The 17,758-nt window shown below is 43.7% G+C and overlaps 4 protein-coding genes across 9 annotated transcripts; 3 read left to right on the top strand and 1 right to left on the bottom strand.

Annotated features, from left to right (window-relative positions):
* Window positions 1-797: 797 nt before the first annotated feature.
* Window positions 798-3,337, bottom strand: LOC108597107 (polyadenylate-binding protein-interacting protein 1). Of its 6 annotated transcripts, none has more exons than XM_017983484.1 (4): window positions 2,800-2,922; window positions 2,070-2,737; window positions 1,755-1,958; window positions 798-1,685 (listed from the first exon to the last, which is right to left on the bottom strand). In XM_017983484.1, the coding sequence occupies exons 1-4, from the start codon at window positions 2,861-2,863 to the stop codon at window positions 822-824; spliced, it is 1,800 nt and encodes a 599-aa protein (XP_017838973.1). In that variant the 5' UTR covers window positions 2,864-2,922; the 3' UTR covers window positions 798-821. The 6 variants fall into 6 exon arrangements, with proteins under 6 accessions (XP_017838973.1, XP_017838974.1, XP_017838972.1 ...); XM_017983485.1 differs by having other exon boundaries at window positions 2,385-2,737; window positions 2,800-2,920; XM_017983483.1 differs by lacking the exon at window positions 2,800-2,922 and adding an exon at window positions 3,267-3,337 and having other exon boundaries at window positions 1,755-2,737.
* A 228-nt stretch (window positions 3,338-3,565) lies between these two features.
* Window positions 3,566-4,551, top strand: LOC108597109 (peroxisomal membrane protein 11B). Its single transcript, XM_017983487.2, has 2 exons — window positions 3,566-3,816; window positions 3,874-4,551. The coding sequence occupies exons 1-2, from the start codon at window positions 3,645-3,647 to the stop codon at window positions 4,425-4,427; spliced, it is 726 nt and encodes a 241-aa protein (XP_017838976.1). The 5' UTR covers window positions 3,566-3,644; the 3' UTR covers window positions 4,428-4,551.
* A 234-nt stretch (window positions 4,552-4,785) lies between these two features.
* Window positions 4,786-6,069, top strand: LOC108597108 (palmitoyltransferase ZDHHC3). Its single transcript, XM_017983486.2, has 5 exons — window positions 4,786-4,875; window positions 4,948-5,139; window positions 5,200-5,421; window positions 5,490-5,702; window positions 5,766-6,069. The coding sequence occupies exons 1-5, from the start codon at window positions 4,786-4,788 to the stop codon at window positions 5,922-5,924; spliced, it is 876 nt and encodes a 291-aa protein (XP_017838975.1). The 3' UTR covers window positions 5,925-6,069.
* Window positions 6,070-9,669: 3,600 nt separating this feature from the next.
* Window positions 9,670-17,756, top strand: LOC117134707 (muscle M-line assembly protein unc-89-like; the record flags this gene model as incomplete). Its single annotated transcript, XM_033293219.1, has 7 exons — window positions 9,670-9,814; window positions 10,080-10,371; window positions 10,432-10,916; window positions 11,023-11,114; window positions 11,696-11,908; window positions 11,970-14,440; window positions 14,541-17,756. Coding segments are annotated over exons 1-7 (6,867 nt in total), but the record flags the coding sequence as incomplete, so codon positions are not given.
* Between the last annotated feature and the right edge of the window lie 2 nt (window positions 17,757-17,758).

Here is a 17,758-nt window from a genome sequence, read left to right as displayed (position 1 = left end):
ATATAATTATGGACTTATTATAAATAGAAAAAACTACCTATAAACACTACTTATTATTATCATATGTAAGCGAGGGAATTAGCGGATTAAGCGAAAATCCTTCAAATGAGCAACTCTAAATAAATAAATACTAGGACATCAGAGGGATAATTAATGCGTTCTGTACAAATGCTTGGCGCTCAAATTCAAAGCCAAAAGTTACATTTCATTCGTTTTCGGTTTTATTGTAATATATATTTAAATCGTTTCGTCTAACATTAATTACAATTAATTAAAAAATAAAGCGTGGCTGCTGTTATAAGTTTTATATGAATCAAAAGAATGCGATTTAAAAATTGAAATGTGCTGCTGTTGTAGCTTCAAAACTACATATGAATGGATCGATCGCTTGTGGATGATGCTGTTTATATATGAGTCTCTCTAGTTGTGCTTTGTGTTGTTTTTAAACGCAACATTGTGCGTGGCAGAGGCAAAGTATTTTTGTATGTTTGTTTTAAACATGAATTAAAAATTAAGGTCTTGGAATCTCTTGAGAACCTAGAAATGCTTTGATTATTTTTTTTTGTCTTTTTTTTTTGTGCACACACACAATGCGTGTAATATAAAAGCTAAGCATAGACGCCATATATCACAAATAATTTTTAAACATTAAAAAAATTACAAGTGTTGAACAAAGAATTAAAAAAAAGAACTATAGCTCAGGTAAACAACTACAAGAATTTGTCAAATATTCTCATTAGAACGGTTGAGTGCCACTGCCACGCCAAAAAAAAGTAAAAACAACAACACCACACAGGTATTACACATACTTAAAATACATTCTAAGATTTCTTGGCAGCTTTCTTGCCCTGCTTGAGAAAGTCCTTGTAGGCGCGCTCAGTCTCCTCATCCATTTCGGGGTCGAGATCCAATTCGTTGTCTCCCTCATCAGAATCATCGCCATCGCTGCCAGTGGCATCATCCTCAGCAGCCAGGAAATCTGTCTCCTCTGCCGTTAGTTCGCGTCCATCGGGTCCATAAAAGACGGGCTCATCGCTTAAACGTGGTGGCTCTGGTGGCTTATTCACCGCATCGTCATCTCCACCGAGCGCATTGGATATTTTGCGTCCCCAATTGTTCTCCTGCAAGGCAAGCACACTGGCCGCCATGGCGTATTTGCCTGGAAACATGGCTTCAATTGTCTGCAGCGCAGCAATAATCTGTTGCATGTCCTGTGGACAGTCGGCACTCAAGTCGTATCCCGCCAACTTCAACGTCTGGCATATGCAGCGCACATTCTCGGCCGTTTCAAATGCTAACAGCTGGCTAAGCGAGTAGACAATATTGACAGCAATGAGTTGAATGCGTGCATCATCGTCGCCACGCAACTGCATATACAGCTCGGCCAGAAAGAGCGCCGTCTCGCGCACCTTTTGCTGCTGATCTGTGGATTGCATATACTTCGCCACTTCGGACTGATGATAGTCCAGCTTGCACTTGAGCAAGGTGTGGAAGAGTGAGTCTGGCTTGAGATTCAACATGTGCAATAGATTATACAGCTTGGCGCCCATATAACGGAAATTTGGCTGCTCAATGGATTTCTCGAATATATCCTCCATAGCGATCGACAATACATAATTGTTGCTCTCCATGCCATCGAATATGGTTAGGAAACGTGATGCAATTGCGTCAAATTGTCCGGGATTCTATAAAGAAATATACACGTACGATATATAGTTGAGATATTAACGGTTTCAGAATGGCATGAAACTTACCTGATTAAGGCAATGTATGACAGTGTCAAGATATTCTAATGCAATAGTTTCCATATCCGGATGAGACGTAGCTGATGAGCTGGAAGCAGCCACCGCTGAGGTCGATGCTTGTGGTTGTTGCTGTTGTTGTTGCTGCTGCTGCTGTTGTTGGTAGTATTGCTGCTGCTGCTGCTGCTGTTGATGGTGGTGTTGCTGCTGCTGCGTCTGTTGTGACATTTGTTGGAATGAATTATTTAAGTGAGCGTGACGTTGGAATTTCGATTGTGATTGTTGTTGTGTGTGCGGTTGATGGTGTTGGTGTTGCAGTGTGTGTACCTGCTGCTGATGATGATGTTGCTGTTGTTGATAATAATTGCCAACAGCACCATTGTGCGTCGGCTGTTTGCCAATATGCAAGCGAGCTTGCACCGAATTCGAAAGCTGCTGCATATCGTTGTTATATTGCTGATGCTGCTGATGCTGGTGCTGACGTTGCTGCTGATGGTGATTATTATAATGCGGCTGATGCTGCTGATGCTGCTTATAACCATTCATGTAGCGCTGTTGGTACGGTGTTGCTGTTGCCTGGTGTTGTTGCTGCTGATGATAGTGTTGCTGATGTGGCGACGGGCCACATTTGCTGTTGCTCACCTGATTGGGCACAAACACTGTCGCAGTGGCCGATAGCTTCGATTGACCATAGCCCGCCGACATATCATTTAGAAGAGCCGCCTGCTCGGCTGGTCCCGTCGCATAGCTTATGGGACCGGGCGCATATCCTGGCTGTGGCGCAAAGCCCATGGCAGCGGCTGCACCATAATCAAAGAGTTGCGCCTGCTGCTCTAGCGGCGTCAAGCTGGCGCCACCCATTTGCATGGGGGGAGGTGGAGTGTTAACTGCAGCGGCTGATGGTCCAGCATTCGGTCTACGCAGTTGCTCGTACTGATCCTCGGGTTGAAAGGGTGCGCGGCACGACATGGCGGTAGCAGTGTCGGTCTCAAAAACTGAAAAGCATTAAGTGAAAATAATAAAATTAAAGCATTTCATCGTGCAAATTATAATTCACATTCACAATCACGCTCCATTGTGGTTACGTCGAGTGCCACTAATTCTGTCAACGCAGCGGACATTTTGTTTCTGCCAGTTTCGGTAACTCCTCGAGGTTTTTAATATATGTATATATATTTTTAAAATTATTACACAGAGCTCTTTTGTCTCAAATTCGAAATCAATGTTCACTAGACTTATATTTTTTTGTTTATCGTTAGAGTGTCCAAAGCCCTTGTAATTAATGTTATTTTCGTTGCCTACCTTAATTGTCGTTCAATAAGTTTACGTATACGTCGCTATTTTTTTTCTTTTTTCTTGCGTCGTCACCTTTCCTTTCGCTCTGCCTATTCAACTTTCTTTTCTCTTCTGCTCGTGCGCTTTGTGCGTGTATTTAGTTTCTGTGGCTTAATATACTGCCTTTTTGTTATATTTACTGTTGTGAGTTTAAGTTTAACAATTTAATTATTAAATTTAATTGCCCACCAGTTTTTCCTTTCGAGAAATTTGTTGTAAGAAATTGCAAATAACTTGTTTTTACAGCTGCATAGGGTTGATACTAGGGTTGCTCTTGCGACTTGTCACGAGTCAAAAATAACAAGTACAAAATCTGCGCACTTTTGTTCGGTTAAATCTATAATGAATGAATATTGCATATAGCTTGTTATTAGAGCTACAACACTTTTTAACTATTCGAAAAGCGAAATTAATGCAATGTGTAGAACTAACAGCGTTCTGAGATAAAGTGCTAAGTTAAAGCAATGTCATCCAGTATAAACAAAAGATTTCACCACACTAAAGCGCATTCTTGCACCTTGGACTTTATTTGATTAAATCCATATTTATTCTGTCTCACAAATAACAATGGACAAGTGGGTGCAGTTAAATAATCAAGCCGCCGGCAGGGATAAGATTGCCAGGCTAATACAATATGCTTCTCGTGCACTATGGGATTCATTGGAGAGCTCCAAGTCCAGCCCAGCTTTGGTGGAGAATTTTAAAACCATAGAGTATATATTGAGCACCTTTCGCAAATGTAAGTTGGCTTATCTATTGGATTAAATAACTCTTTTGATTACGTGCGACATTGCAGTGTTACGATTTGGCAAGGGTCTAGATGTGTTCTATGCCAGCTTGCGCGCCATACACTATCCTGATTTGACAATACGTGTGACGCTGACCATGAGCAAGATCTCTCAAGCCTTGTTTCTGCTTGCCGACCATTTTCTCTGGCTGGCACGCACTGGCTTAACATCGGTGAATGCCAAAAAGTGGGCTAAAATGGCGAACAAGTATTGGCTGTTTTCCATCATTATGAACTTGTGTCGAGATTTCTATGAGATTTGCAGAGCCATCGATATGCATAAAGCAAGCTGCAGTGGTGGCATCACACGCTGCAAGCTACCAAGGAGTATAAATTCGCCTGCGGATGTAAAACGATTGGCGCTGCACTCTTATCTGCTAATGCTAAGCCACAAGGATATTGCTGTGGACACTATTAAGAATATCTGCGATTTCTTTATACCATTGACTGCGCTGGGCTACACGAGCCTGACACCCAGAACTATAGGACTACTTGGTTCAATTTCATCTATTGCCGGCCTTTGGGCGCTGCTAGAGCCTACGGCTAAGCTAACGCCCGCATAAAACTAAGCTAAATATTAGTGTGTGTGGCGTCTTGTATGTATGTAGAAATGTATATCCTTTGCCTGTAATCTGTTGAGTTTGTGAGAGTATTAATATGTAAACTACGATTTTATTGATAAGCATAGTATTATATTTGTTGTTGAGGTAATGGGAACTGCCACTTGTTGTGGTTTAATTACATTGGGACTTGCGCGTTGTCCAACACTGATTGGAACAGCTGTTTGCGCTAGCAACAAATACTTTTGGCCTCAAATCGTTAATATATCTATCAAATGGACTCTTTATCTGGAGTTTGGTGAACCAGAATCGATGCGTCACTGTTGAAAAGCACGTCGCGTGGTACGATACGGATCGCGCAATGCAATACACGTACTCCGCATTGCCCGGCAGCGGAGGCGGCATTGATAAACACAATCGATGTCTCGGCAACAGAGCCTGGTGTGTAAAGGTATGAGAACTAGAAAATATATGTACAAGCATCGCTTTATTTACATAAATAACTATTATGATTTGCTTACAGGATATATGTGGTATTGTGTGCGTTATTATGACCTGGCTACTGATACTCTTTGCTGAGTTTGTTGTCTGCGGGCTGATTCTGCTGCCCAGCTATGCCAACTATACGGTCTTTAGCACAACAAATATGATTATATTCCAAGCGCTCGCATTCCTAGCATTCGTTTCCCATCTGCGCACCATGCTATCCGATCCGGTAGTTACATTCCAACAAAGCAAATTGTTTTACCTATTAATTGGAGTATATTTTTTATAGGGCGCTGTGCCGCGTGGCAATGCCACCAAGGAGATGATTGAACAGATGGGCTATCGCGAGGGTCAAATGTTCTACAAGTGTCCCAAGTGTTGCAGCATAAAGCCAGAACGTGCTCACCACTGTTCTGTTTGCCAGCGCTGCATACGCAAAATGGATCATCATTGTCCCTGGGTCAACAATTGCGTGGGTGAAAACAATCAAAAGTACTTTGTACTCTTTACCGTGAGTAATTGTAATACATATGCTTAAGTGATTAGCAAATACTCTTTTCGATTTTTGGTTCTTTGCAGTTATATATAGCGTCCATGTCGATGCACACGCTCTTTCTGGTTATGACGCAGTTTGCGGAGTGCGTGAAAAATGATTGGCGCACTTGCTCACCATACTCACCGCCGGCTACCATATTTCTCCTGCTCTTTCTCACCTTCGAGGGCCTTATGTTTGGAATCTTTACCATCATTATGTTGGCCACGCAGTTGAATGCGATATTCAATGATCAAACGGTGCGCTGAACTGAAAAAATCATTTTCACAACGCTTCTCATTGTATATGTTTTCACTTTGCAGGGTATTGAACAGTTGAAGAAGGAGGAAGCGCGTTGGACCAAAAAGTCTAGACTTAAGAGCATACAGTCAGTGTTTGGACGCTTTTCGCTGGCTTGGTTTTCGCCTTTCACGGAACCCTCCTGTCGCCATAAATTCAGCTCGCATTTCTACTCAGTCTAAGCCAGACATAGCCCAAGCGAACAATTTTGAAACGTACAAGTGCCCAGTAACTAGGGGCCCAGCAATAGGAAGATAACTACTTATAAACAATTGTTAATCTATTCGCAGGTGTCTGTGTATGTGTGTGTGAAAAACTGTAGGACGAGTATATATATTTATACAAATAATTTAATAAAATAACTGCAGGATCTTTTACCATAAGCTAAGCAAAAATGTAATATTTATTTTTGCACAACATGAGCAAACATTTTTTACAGGTATATATCTCTCTTCCATATCACCAAGGGAAGTGCTCTTTACGCCCAGCTCTTACGCTCTCTCTCTCGCACTATCTCTTTGTCGCTGTGGCTGCTCTCGCTTGCGATGTGGCGTTCGCTATGCTTAGCGGCATGGACTTGCTTTCAGTCTGAGTATAACGATCGGTGATCCAGGAGGTGTCTGCTGGACGAGTAGCGCGCGCCCGTTAGCCGTCTTTGTATATATTATTTATATATAGAAAACAAAAATTATCTAAAGAAGTGCATGTCTGTGTGTGTTTGTGTGTGCGCTCAACAAATGTGTCAATTATCTCTGTATGTGTGTGCGCCTGTTGGAATAAAATATACACATATACAGAATTTTTGAAAATTTAGTTTCTAAAGTGCATACTGCATGTGGCATAAAATTAATTACACATTTGCTTCTCGTAATAATTAGACAAATCAACGAAAATAAATCAAAAAATTCCTTGACAAACGTTGTCATGTTTTTTCACGATGCTAAATATACATTCATGTGCCTATATATAAAATATTGAAAAAGTTGCAAAATTGTTTTTCTTTTAGTTAATGCCGCTTGCAAAATATTTGTAAGAAAATTGTTTACCGATTTGCGATAAAAATTGAATTTTTAAATAAAAGTCCAACTAATTAAATCACTGTTAAAGAACGCGTGTGAGAGTGTGTGTGTGTGTGTGTTTCCCATGTTAAAGTGGCCCTGTTTATGCTAATTATATAGCTAAAGCCCAGAGCTAAACATGGAAGAAACACCGCCGCCGCCAGAATCAGCAGCAACAGCAGCAACCGATGCCGACGTGGACGCTGTAGTAGGTAAGCAGACACAGGCGAGTGGGATTGGGGGGAGCTGCTGGGTGCTCCAACTTATTTTTTTTGCTCGAACCAGACAATAGGGGCATACTGTGCATGTCTGTGTGTATTTTTAATGGCCAGGCACTGGTGCCAGTGTCTCCTTTTGACGTCTGTCTGCTTGGGCCACAGTGCGGTTACGTAATGCGCATACATTGAGTATACGCATTTGAACTTTTCAAATTTCGAAAAATTAAAATAACACAATAATGTGCTAAGCATAAACATATTTATTGCTGCATTTAGCATTTAGCAGTTCGCTTTCTTTTTGCATGCGTTACACTTAATTAACTAAAGACATGTGATTATACCTCTAAAGATCTGCGAGACGAGCACTATTTGCAAATACTTTTAGTTTGCTGGCAGTATGAATAATATTCGAACTATTATTAGTGCAACATTTTGTAGACAAATGGATGGGCTTGCGTTGCCGGTCAAAGAAATTTGCAAATATCTTGTCGGCTTTGCAGTCATTGTGGAGTGGATTAAAGTAAAACAAGTAAACAATATGTACTATAAATATACAATTTGATTTGAATATTAATGAACACAGCTGTATTTAAAATTGAAAAAAACTTATTTGAAAATGTATTTTTTAAAATGAAACAAATATTTTATTCATATTTTGTAAAGCCAATACTTTGAACTCATCGCAATCGTTTCAACAAAAATAAATAAAAACAAATAAAAAATTAGCATTTCAGTATTGTGAAAGTGTTTCGTTTTTAATTAATTTAAGCTTTTCATAACAATGTAATGTTCATTCTTTTGTTTTATATTGCAATTTAGTTTTGCTTTGATTTTGCATTTATGTTGAAAAGTATGCAAATAATTATTCTACACAGCGTATACTTAATGTCAATCATTATTTTTTAGAATCTCCTATCCACGCTGCAGCAGACAAATCGACGAGACTACGACCACGTATTACCTTTAGCGATAACTCCAGCACCTTGATACGCTGCATACCAAACGAACGAGCGACATTCTTTGTGAAAATTGACTGCGAGGAGGACGATGAAGCGGAGCTCTTGCCCTTCAAATTTGAGTGGTAAGTCAACCTTGCCGCATATTGTACATACCTATATCCAATGCCTACATACTTATATTAATTTGTGATTCACCGGCCTGTGTGCATAATGCCAAAATTTGTGCGCATTAACATATGATTTGACGATCTCCTTCACGCTCGCGCTGCCAGAACGAACGTCGCTAGACAGAGAGCAGAGAGCGTTCACAGCTGAGCAAGAGACAATTAAGAAAAGAAAAGCCTTTGCTCAACTTTGTAGGCATTGGGCAGCTGCCGGCTCTCACTGCCGCAGTTCCCATTTGACGATCGCCGCATTAACATATCCGCATATCCGTTGCCCATCAGGCTAGCCACCCACAAGACGTACATACATATGTATGTGTGTGCGCGACAATTGTACTTGTGTGTGATTTTGTGTGTTTTTTTGGGTGTTTATTTCTTGGCGTTAAAAATATTAAGTTAACGCGCTGTGCATAGCGTATACGTGATAAATGCGAGATGCAGGCGCTGAGCTTTAACAAAAGACTTTAAAAACTGTTTACGTGTGTGTATGTGTGTGTGTGTGTTAGTGTATGTGTGGTCCCAGTTGAGCTAAATTTAGCTGTATTAACAAATCAATTTGCTACACGTTGGTGCACGGGAATTGTGTAAAATTGTATGCCTGAAGACTTTGAAAATTCCGTTCATTTTCAAATCAAATCAAATGGAAAATTACATAATGTATAAACACACAAACACAGCGACAAAATGCAGACGCAGACGCAGATTTTGCAATATCCGCGCCAAAGTACAAATAACTTTGTTGTTTCAGTTTTTGTATTCGTTTCGTTTGTCTGCTGCTGCAATAAATAACTAAGAAAAGCGAATTTTCAAATTCAATTCGTTTTCGTGAGCAGCAAAACAACAAGTTATTAGCTGAGTTTTTCAATTTGTTCTTCACACAGAATGAAAATGCGTGGCATTCGTGAGAAACGCGCACCAAAAATAAATTGCCAAACTCAAAAAATTCTATTTTGTGTGCTCACCTAATTTGTTTTGTTTCTCTTTCCTTGCCAACAAATGCTCTTTGTGTGTGTTTCTATGTTAAATATGTACAATGTACAATTAATATAGAGACGTGTCGGTCTCTACAAAGCACAAAATGTGCAATTTATTTATAAACATTCTTGTTAGCGTTTCAAAATATTTCAACATTTTGCCTACACTTGCCAAAAGTAGAGTAGTACATTAAGTAATGTTGAAGTCATGATCCGTACACTTCAAAAACTTGAAGCTACAAATACTTTAATCTTACAATTTGTTGAAACAATGTCGGTTAATAGTTCCTAACGAAGCTTGATGCTTGGAATATCATTCCAGAGTGTATGCGAAATTCGTTGTTCGCAGTCTGATATATACTTAGATTTTCTTATATTTTCTAGATTGGCTTCTTTGTTTTTGTTGCTTTTGTTGTTATGGTAATAATAATGCCAAAAAGAAAATAAATGACTTGTTTTATAAACCAATTTGAATAAATAAACGTGCTCACGTGTCCGCCATAAAAAATTTAAGTTGATTTAGAGCCAGTGAGTGTGTTTGTGATTATACATATAAGTATTTAGAGTTTGTATTATATATAAATAACATTAAGCATACGCCATGGGCAACGGATGCTCGAAATGCTGTAAATGCCACGAACATAAACAAATCCATGGCGCGCTCTCCACAGCCTCCGCTTCATCAGTATATCGAAAAAGGTATATAAACACAAATTTTACAATTAAATTTACTTAAATTTAGAAGATTTAAAAAAAAATATAAATATTTCATTGAAAATCATCGATCTAAAACAATTATTCTGCCTACTAAGTTGGTATGTCCAACTGGAAATTCAAAGAAAAAGTTTAATGTTCTATGTGATTGCGAAAAAAGCACAGACAAGTTAATAAATCTTGGTCTAGAAAGCTTTTTAAATATCAGATTTGGAACTAAACGTTTAATAATTATTTTAATATTTGCTAGGAGTCGCAATGATTTGCCTATCGAAAACACGGATCGCTTTCGAATCACACAGACCAGCAATGCCGTACAGCTGGCCGTGGAGCATGTGCAGCGTGAAGATGCTGGACACTATACGCTCTTTGCACGTACCAAGGCCAACGATATGGTGCGCAAGCATATCGAGCTCATAGTCGAGGACAGATCCACCGGTGAGGATCCGCCCGTCTTTTTGCGGCGACTCGTTGATCTTTCTGTGAAGGTGGGCACTAGATCCCGCCTGCTGACAGAGATACGTAGCTCTACAGAGCTGAAAGTGAGTATTGATACCTTTCAGTCTTCAGTCTACAATATATTAACTCAAAAATTTAATTAGCTAACTTGGTATCGCAACGATCGGCGCATTTGCGAGAACGAACGAATCACAGAGACCAACGAGGGCACCTTTCACTATCTGGAGGTGAGTCCGGTTACACTTGAGGATGGCGGCCAATGGATGTTGATGGCCGAGAACTTGGGTGGTCGCAATTCCTGCATTGCCACGCTTAATGTGCTCGTGCCTAAGGCTTATAAGACGCCAGAGTTTGTGGAGGAGCTCCGCGCCGTGCTCACCGAGCAGGGCACTGTCTCCCTGGAGTGCAAAGTGGTGGGCGTGCCAACGCCACACTTACGCTGGTTTAAGGATTCCAAAGAGATCAAGGCGGGCGATATATTTGCACTCACTGCCAATGCGGACGACCCCACCTCACTGGGCACATACACATGCGAAGCCAAGAACTGCATGGGCGTTACTTACTCCAGCTCCAAGGTACATGTGGTGGGGCGTGGCAGTCGCGAGGGTTCCCTAAAGCCGGCCGATAGGTGAGTAGCAAGCACTCTACAGCTGATATGAGTTTAATTCTCTCTCTCCCGCTCTCTTTCGTTCTCTCTCTCTCTCTAAATCTCACTTGTTGGATCTCTCGCTCAGCTTTAGCAACAATGCGCCGCCGCCAATTTTTACAAATGAACTGAGAGACATGAGCGTGCGAATCGGCGATCCCATTATACTCGGCTGTCAAGGTGAGTGCTCAGTTAGCGTCCTGGCCCACTGCCAAAAATAAAAGCAAATATTCCCACATTAACTTTTTGTTTATTTAAAACAAAACTAATTAAGTCTGCACGCAGCTCACATACACATTGATATTTATAAACGCCTGCTTTCTTTTTTCTTTAACAAATCAGGCCGAGTGGCGTCATTTAAGATTAATGTGTGTGCGTTTGTGTGCACGGTAGAAACTTGAACTTAATGAAAATTCGCTTGGAATGTTCGCTCTGCTTGTTGAGGTGGGTCAACAACATTCGCACAAGTGAATGCGGCGATCAAAACAAAATTGCAAACAACAACTTTTGCTCGGCCTCTTTTTATCTCTCTCTCTCTCTCTCTCTCTCTTTACATCTCTCTTACTTGCTGCTCTCTCATGCGCACTTCTTTTGTTTGCTTTGCCCAACATTCTCATTTTCTATTTTTATTTCTAAATGTTTTTTTTTCGAACACACTTGACGTATGCGTAATATTTGTTTACAACTTCTTCGTCTTAAACAGCAGCTGCTACGCGATTCAAGTAGATACAATTCTTACAATGCTTTGCTAATTATTGCAGTTGTGGTGCCACCGTGGCCCAAGAACGTCACCTGGTATAACAAGGATGGACGCGTTGAGACCGCGGAACGCTATAAACTAATTGAAGATGGCCTAGGCGTCTATATGCTGGAGATTAAGCCGTCGGAGAGCTGTGATGCGGGTGACTGGAAGTGTGTGGTGAGCAGCTTTGAGGGTTGCGTGGGCATTTCCAACTGTGTTGTTAACATGGACAGTGCGTATGAAAACATAATAGCAAATCATATATTTTCAAATAATATTTACATTTTTTACAGTTCCCCGCAATTATCGCAAGCCGCGATTTATGGAGAGCCTGCGCGCTGTGCTGACCGAAGAAGGTTTGGTGTCCTTTGAGTGCAAGGTAGTAGGATTTCCAACACCCGTGCTCAAGTGGTTCAAGGATGGCCACGAGCTGAAGCCCGGCGATGTCTACCAGCTAACAGGCACCAACTCCTTGGGCACCTATTGCTGTATTGCCAGAAACTGCATGGGCGAGACCAGTAGCACTGCTGTGCTCACCGTGGAGGACATACAGAATCAACTAACGGATGAAGAGCGCCTGGTCTTCACACAACAGCACAATCAAGCGCCCAGCTTCGTGCTGGGACTAAAGAGCACAGATGCCAAGATCAACGAGCCCTTTCAGTTCAAGGTGACAGTGAAGGCCAACCCAGATCCCGTGCTCTCCTGGTATCGCGATGACTTGCCCATCGACGCCAACGAGCGCTACAATCATTATCGTGGCGAGCAGGATGATTGGCTGCTGGACGTCAAAGCCGTCGAGTTTGTGGATCAGGCCGAGTGGAAGTGCGTGGCGGTCAATGATTTTGGCACGAGCATCACCAGCTGCTTCCTCAAGCTACAGATCCCACGCCACTATAAGAAGCCGCGCTTTCTCGAATGCCTGCGTGCTGTGCTCACCGAGGAAGGCGCTGTGAATCTGGAGTGCAAGGTCATAGGCGTGCCGCAGCCTTTGCTCAAGTGGTACAAGGATGGCCTGGAGCTTAAGCCTGGCGACATACATCGCATTATCAGCGGACAGGATGGCACCTGCTGCCTGGGCACTTATACATGTGAGGCGCGTAACTGCATGGGCGTGGTGGCTAGCTCGGCCTCCTTGTTGGGCTTTGAGGATGCGCAGCGGGGGCAAAAGAATGCCGAGCCAGAGCATGAGCTGCAGCGCAATCTCTCGCTGTCCACCATACAGGAAGAGCGCACCTCGCAGTTGTACGAGACGCCAGTGGGCGATATAACCATAGATGAGAAGGGCGACGTGTCCTTCTCCTTTGACGGCAAGGAGGTGTCCGTGTCACTGTACGAAACGCCCGACCTGACCGAGGAGGAGGCTCTGAAGATTGTGGAAATGTATGCGGATCAGATATCCGAGCATGTGACAGAGCACAATATAGTGGAGCTGCCACCGCTGCGCTTTGTCAAGGAAACCTCACAGTCCGGCAAGCTGCTAATGGAGGCCGTGGTCATCGATATAGCCCCAGAGTACTTCACGCACGACGAGGATATGCGCACAGAGGCGGATATGGATGACATATCCATTACCGAGATAACAGTGCACGGCTCTTCAGGACGCGACGGCGCGGGACTCTTCAATAGACAAGCCGAGCAATATGCGCAGCAATCGTTTGAAAAAATGGAGGAGGAATTGTCGTTAACAGCACCGCAGCGCAAGCGCAAAAAGTCGCGTCCCACGGAAACAGAGGAGTACTTTAGCCTGTCTAAGGAGGAGAAGTCGCAACAAGGGGCAGAGGCGAAAGTTGGCGAGGAGAACGACGACGACGACGAGGATGAGACCACCTTTGCCAGCGCACAAATGTCGAGCTCACACGCAGCACAGACGCCACCGAAGCGCAAGAAGTCTCGTAGGCCCAACGACAGCGACTCGTCCAAAACAAACGAGGACGAAGCCAAACTGCTGGACATCTCGGGTGCTGTGGGCGATGGCTTGCTAATGACTGCTGCCTCACAGCTCCAGGCTGTAACTGATGAATCAGAGATCCATCAAAATCTTTATGCCTTGGTGCCGTTGGCCAAGTTGCTGCAGCTCATCGACAATCATTTGTCAGCCGTGGAGCAAGAGGTGCTGGCACAGTCCACCATGATGATGACGCCGGCGGCAGCAGATCAGAGCATTGCAATTATTAAAAACGTCTTGGAGCCCATTAAGCAAATTGAATCCAAGCTGAAGGTGTACTCGGGCGAAACACAGCTGGATGCGCTGATGCAAACCATGGAGGAGGATATTCGCCGCCTGCACATTGGATTGCAGGTCATAGAAAAATGCGTAGAGATTGATGAAACGGGTGCCACGCTCATACAGCGTACAAGTGTCTGCATCATTGACAGCGTGGCGGAGCATATGAAGCGTGCGCTGCAACAGCTCAAACTAATCAGCGAGCACTTTAAGTCGGCTAGTCTGCGGAATCAACTGAAGCTCACGGCTGACGACATCTATCAAGGCTTGGACATAACCCAGGGCACCATACGCTCACAGGCGCTGCTCCAGGAGGCGCAACAATTGGAGGCAGCGCAGCATTTTAGCGAGGCGGTAGAGAAAATGCAGGAGTTGCCCGACAGCTGCTCCTTTGCCTCCATGAGCACGGCCCAGCTGCCCAGCGAGGCAAGTGGCTTGAAAGAGATTTGCGGGCCTGTAGCCAAGATACAAGCTGCCTTGGAGCGCGTGGAGCTGGAGCTTTCACAGGAGGCTAGCGAGGAGGAGATATACAAAAAGGTGGGTCAAAAATTGTTACGTTCTTTCTAATGCGATTACAACTCTTAAATTAAACTTTACTTATTTTACTTCTTACACAATAAATCAATAAAACCCACAGGTGCATCAAAAAGTGCTTGAGAGCATAGTGGAGCCTATCAAGCAGTTGCAGAATACGCTGCAGTCCATAGAGGATAAAACAGAGTCATTGGCGGGCAGCGAGTCCCTGGAGCAAAAGATCAACATGGCTATCTTGGATATAGTTACACCGCCACTATTTGAGCTCAACAAAGGTCTGGAGCTGATTGTTAATGAGCCCTCAGACAATGTGGAATCCGGCATGCTGACTGTACAGACAGTAGAGTCGATGGTGCCGCCACTACAAGAGATTCAAAATGGATTGGCGCAACTGGGTCAGGAATTAGAACAGAGCCACGTAGAGCAACATAAATTAAACCTAGCCGACACCCAGAAACTGTTGCAGTCCATTGCCCAAGCTGTGCTGCACCTTGAAACGAACATAGAACGCATCTCGGGTCGACTGACGCCGAATGTTAAGCAACGCCTTCAGCAGCTCAAGGATGAGATGTCAGCACTTATTGGCAATATGCTGGAACAGGATATAGCCAGCCATCAATTGGTCTTGCTCCAAAGGCTGAAGCGCCCCATCGACGAGCTCAACTATTGCATGCGTCAAACTGAAATCAAGTCCAGCTCTGGTTCTCTAGCTGATCTCATTGAACCACTGACATTATTGCAGGAGCAGACACAGCTAGCAGCTAGCCTGGTCCAGGAGCAGCACTCGCTGGTCTGCTTGGAGCGCATTAGAGGGCACATACGCAATGTTATCATTGACATAGAGGAGCACGAGTTTAAAATGCTGCAGCACGAAATACAACAGGATGAGCAATTGGCAGCGCAGCAGGATAAATCCTTCAGCGCACTGCGTAAAGCACTTGAGACAAAGGTGTCACTGGAGGAGGCCATATCCAGCTTGGAAGCCCTGCAGCTCTCGCTCAATCGCGTTAGCGAACAGCCGAGAATCTCTGCAAGGAGCAAACAGGCTGCTATGGAGACGCAAGTGGCTCTGCTGCATTTGCTACAAATAGCCAAGAGCTTGGCCAGTTTTAGTGAGGCGGAGACACAGCTTAATGCCAACGAAGCGCATACTAGTCGCATCCTTTTCGAGCTGGCCAAAGGTTTTGCCCTGCTGGGACAGAACTTGGATAGGCCTGATGCTGCTCATGAAGCCATGCAGCAATTCAACGAGTTGTTGACGCAGCAGCGCCAAAGTCTAACGGGCCAGCTAACTTGGCCAGAATTGGGCATAGCCACTCCCTTGTCCAGTTTTGTACAGGCCATGGAGCAGCTGCATCAACTTAAAGCCTCCTCTGAGGATTTATCTACACTGGATGATGTGTCTGTCTTAAAATCTGTAGCCGAATCACTGGCCACAGAGCCTGAGGAACAGCGACTGCTGGAGCAGCCGCTTGCGGAAGTCCCCGTACTCTGTCAGTTGAATGAAGGCATTGCTGATGTCTTGTCCCACTGCGAGCAACTGGACTTGGTGTCACTGCAGCAGGAGTCGAGGGAGCAGGTACAGGCTGCTGTTGTCAAAATGCAGCAGTTGCAAGGAAGTTTAGCGCTGGTACAGCAGAACCATCCCGTCGAGGCCGCCACTAGCTTCTCGCAGAGCACGCAAGCAGTTAGCTTTGCCCAGGCGCTCTGCACTCTGGAGAACTGTGTGCTTCAAGTGGAGCAGTGTCTTGCCCACAGTGGCATCGAAAGCTTGTCTGAACTGCAGCTGTCGGAACTGAAGCAGCTGGCCACACCTCTGCATGAGTTGCGTCAGCATTGCATACAATTAGAGCCACTAGCCTTGGAACAGGCGCTGGACATGTCCTCAAGAGATGTGTCCGAGTTGAAGACCAGCGGTCAACGAGAAACAGAGCAGGCAGCAGTGCAACAGCAAGCAGAGATTGTCACGCCACCAGAGTTGGAATTTTATGATGGCGTCGTTAGTGGCATTAACCAGCTAGAAGCCTGCTTGGAGTCAACTCAAACCGAATGGCAGCAGACTGAGGAACTGCGAAAGGTGAGCGACAGCATGCATCAGCTGAATGCTGATCTGAGGCGCATACAGCAGGCTTTGGCGGCGAATGAGGACCAGCAGGCCACTGTTTTGGCACAGGCTCAGATAGCCCGCAGTATGTTCCAACTGAAGGAGTGTCTGATGCACACATATGAATCTGGACTGGTAGACTCTTTGGAGCAAGTAGAGAATGCATTTGAGGACATTTTGGTTTCTCTGCCAGTGCTAGAATCTCAATTGGCGCAAGAAATGATGTCGAAAATTTCCACCACCTTTGAAAACTTTATCCAAACACAAGAAGGTCCACTTGTTACCAACTTTGAACAGCTGCTGGCCTCCATCAAAGCTGTGGCGGACTATTCACAAGTAGATCTGGACAAATCCAGCAGCTTGTTAGTGCAGCTGCAAACGCATCTAATGGCTTCATTTAGATGCCTCAATGAAATCAGCGAGTCGGCAGATGAGCAACTTTTGAGCGCTCTATTGAAGACCCAAAGCAGCTTGGTAGCGGTCTTTGACTTTATTGAGCATAATGAAGGCAGCATACGTATTATAGAGTTACTTCAAGAAATCGATTCTATTTGTGCAGAATTAAAGTGCATAACTGTACGTACAACAGTTGCCGAACCACTTGATATAAGTCAAATAATTGAAAATGTCGCCGCGGGCAAAAATTTGCTTACCGAGATTGAGCAAGGTCTTCAAGATGATAATCCCCTGTGTATGCAACTCTTCGCTGAGAATACGTTAGAGCTTGAGCAGTTGGAAGCGACGCTAAGACAAATTGAACAAGAAATACTTTATAAGCCTCAGTTGGTTGTAATTACACCAGAGCAGTGGCATTTGATCGAGTCTATGCAGCAGCAAATAGATGAGTTCCAGCTTAAATTGAACCAACTAATTGAGATGCATGAAGAGCAGAAAGTCTTGGAGGAAACTATTACAAAATCCAAAAGAAAACTGGAAAGTGCAATCGACCAAGCACAACAGAAAAAACCCAAAGGAGAGGCCGAGATTCAAGATATTGATCAGACAGATAATGTAATTCAAAGCGAGCAATTGCTTCAAAGTCTGCAAAGCCAATTAGCAGTTTTAATTGAAGCTCCCACTTTGAAAAAAATTGCTCAACAGGGCAAAGATATGCTGGAAAACTTAAATGATACCGACAATATCGTGAAGGGCATTTTTAATCTCAGAGAGCATATTGTCCACACTTATGATGGTGAATCGATGAAGGATAATGCTGA

This window comes from Drosophila busckii, chromosome 2R, assembly GCF_011750605.1.
Source record: "Drosophila busckii strain San Diego stock center, stock number 13000-0081.31 chromosome 2R, ASM1175060v1, whole genome shotgun sequence".
Lineage (NCBI taxonomy): Eukaryota > Metazoa > Arthropoda > Insecta > Diptera > Drosophilidae > Drosophila > Drosophila busckii.
This window is presented reverse-complemented; position numbering and strand designations above follow the sequence as displayed.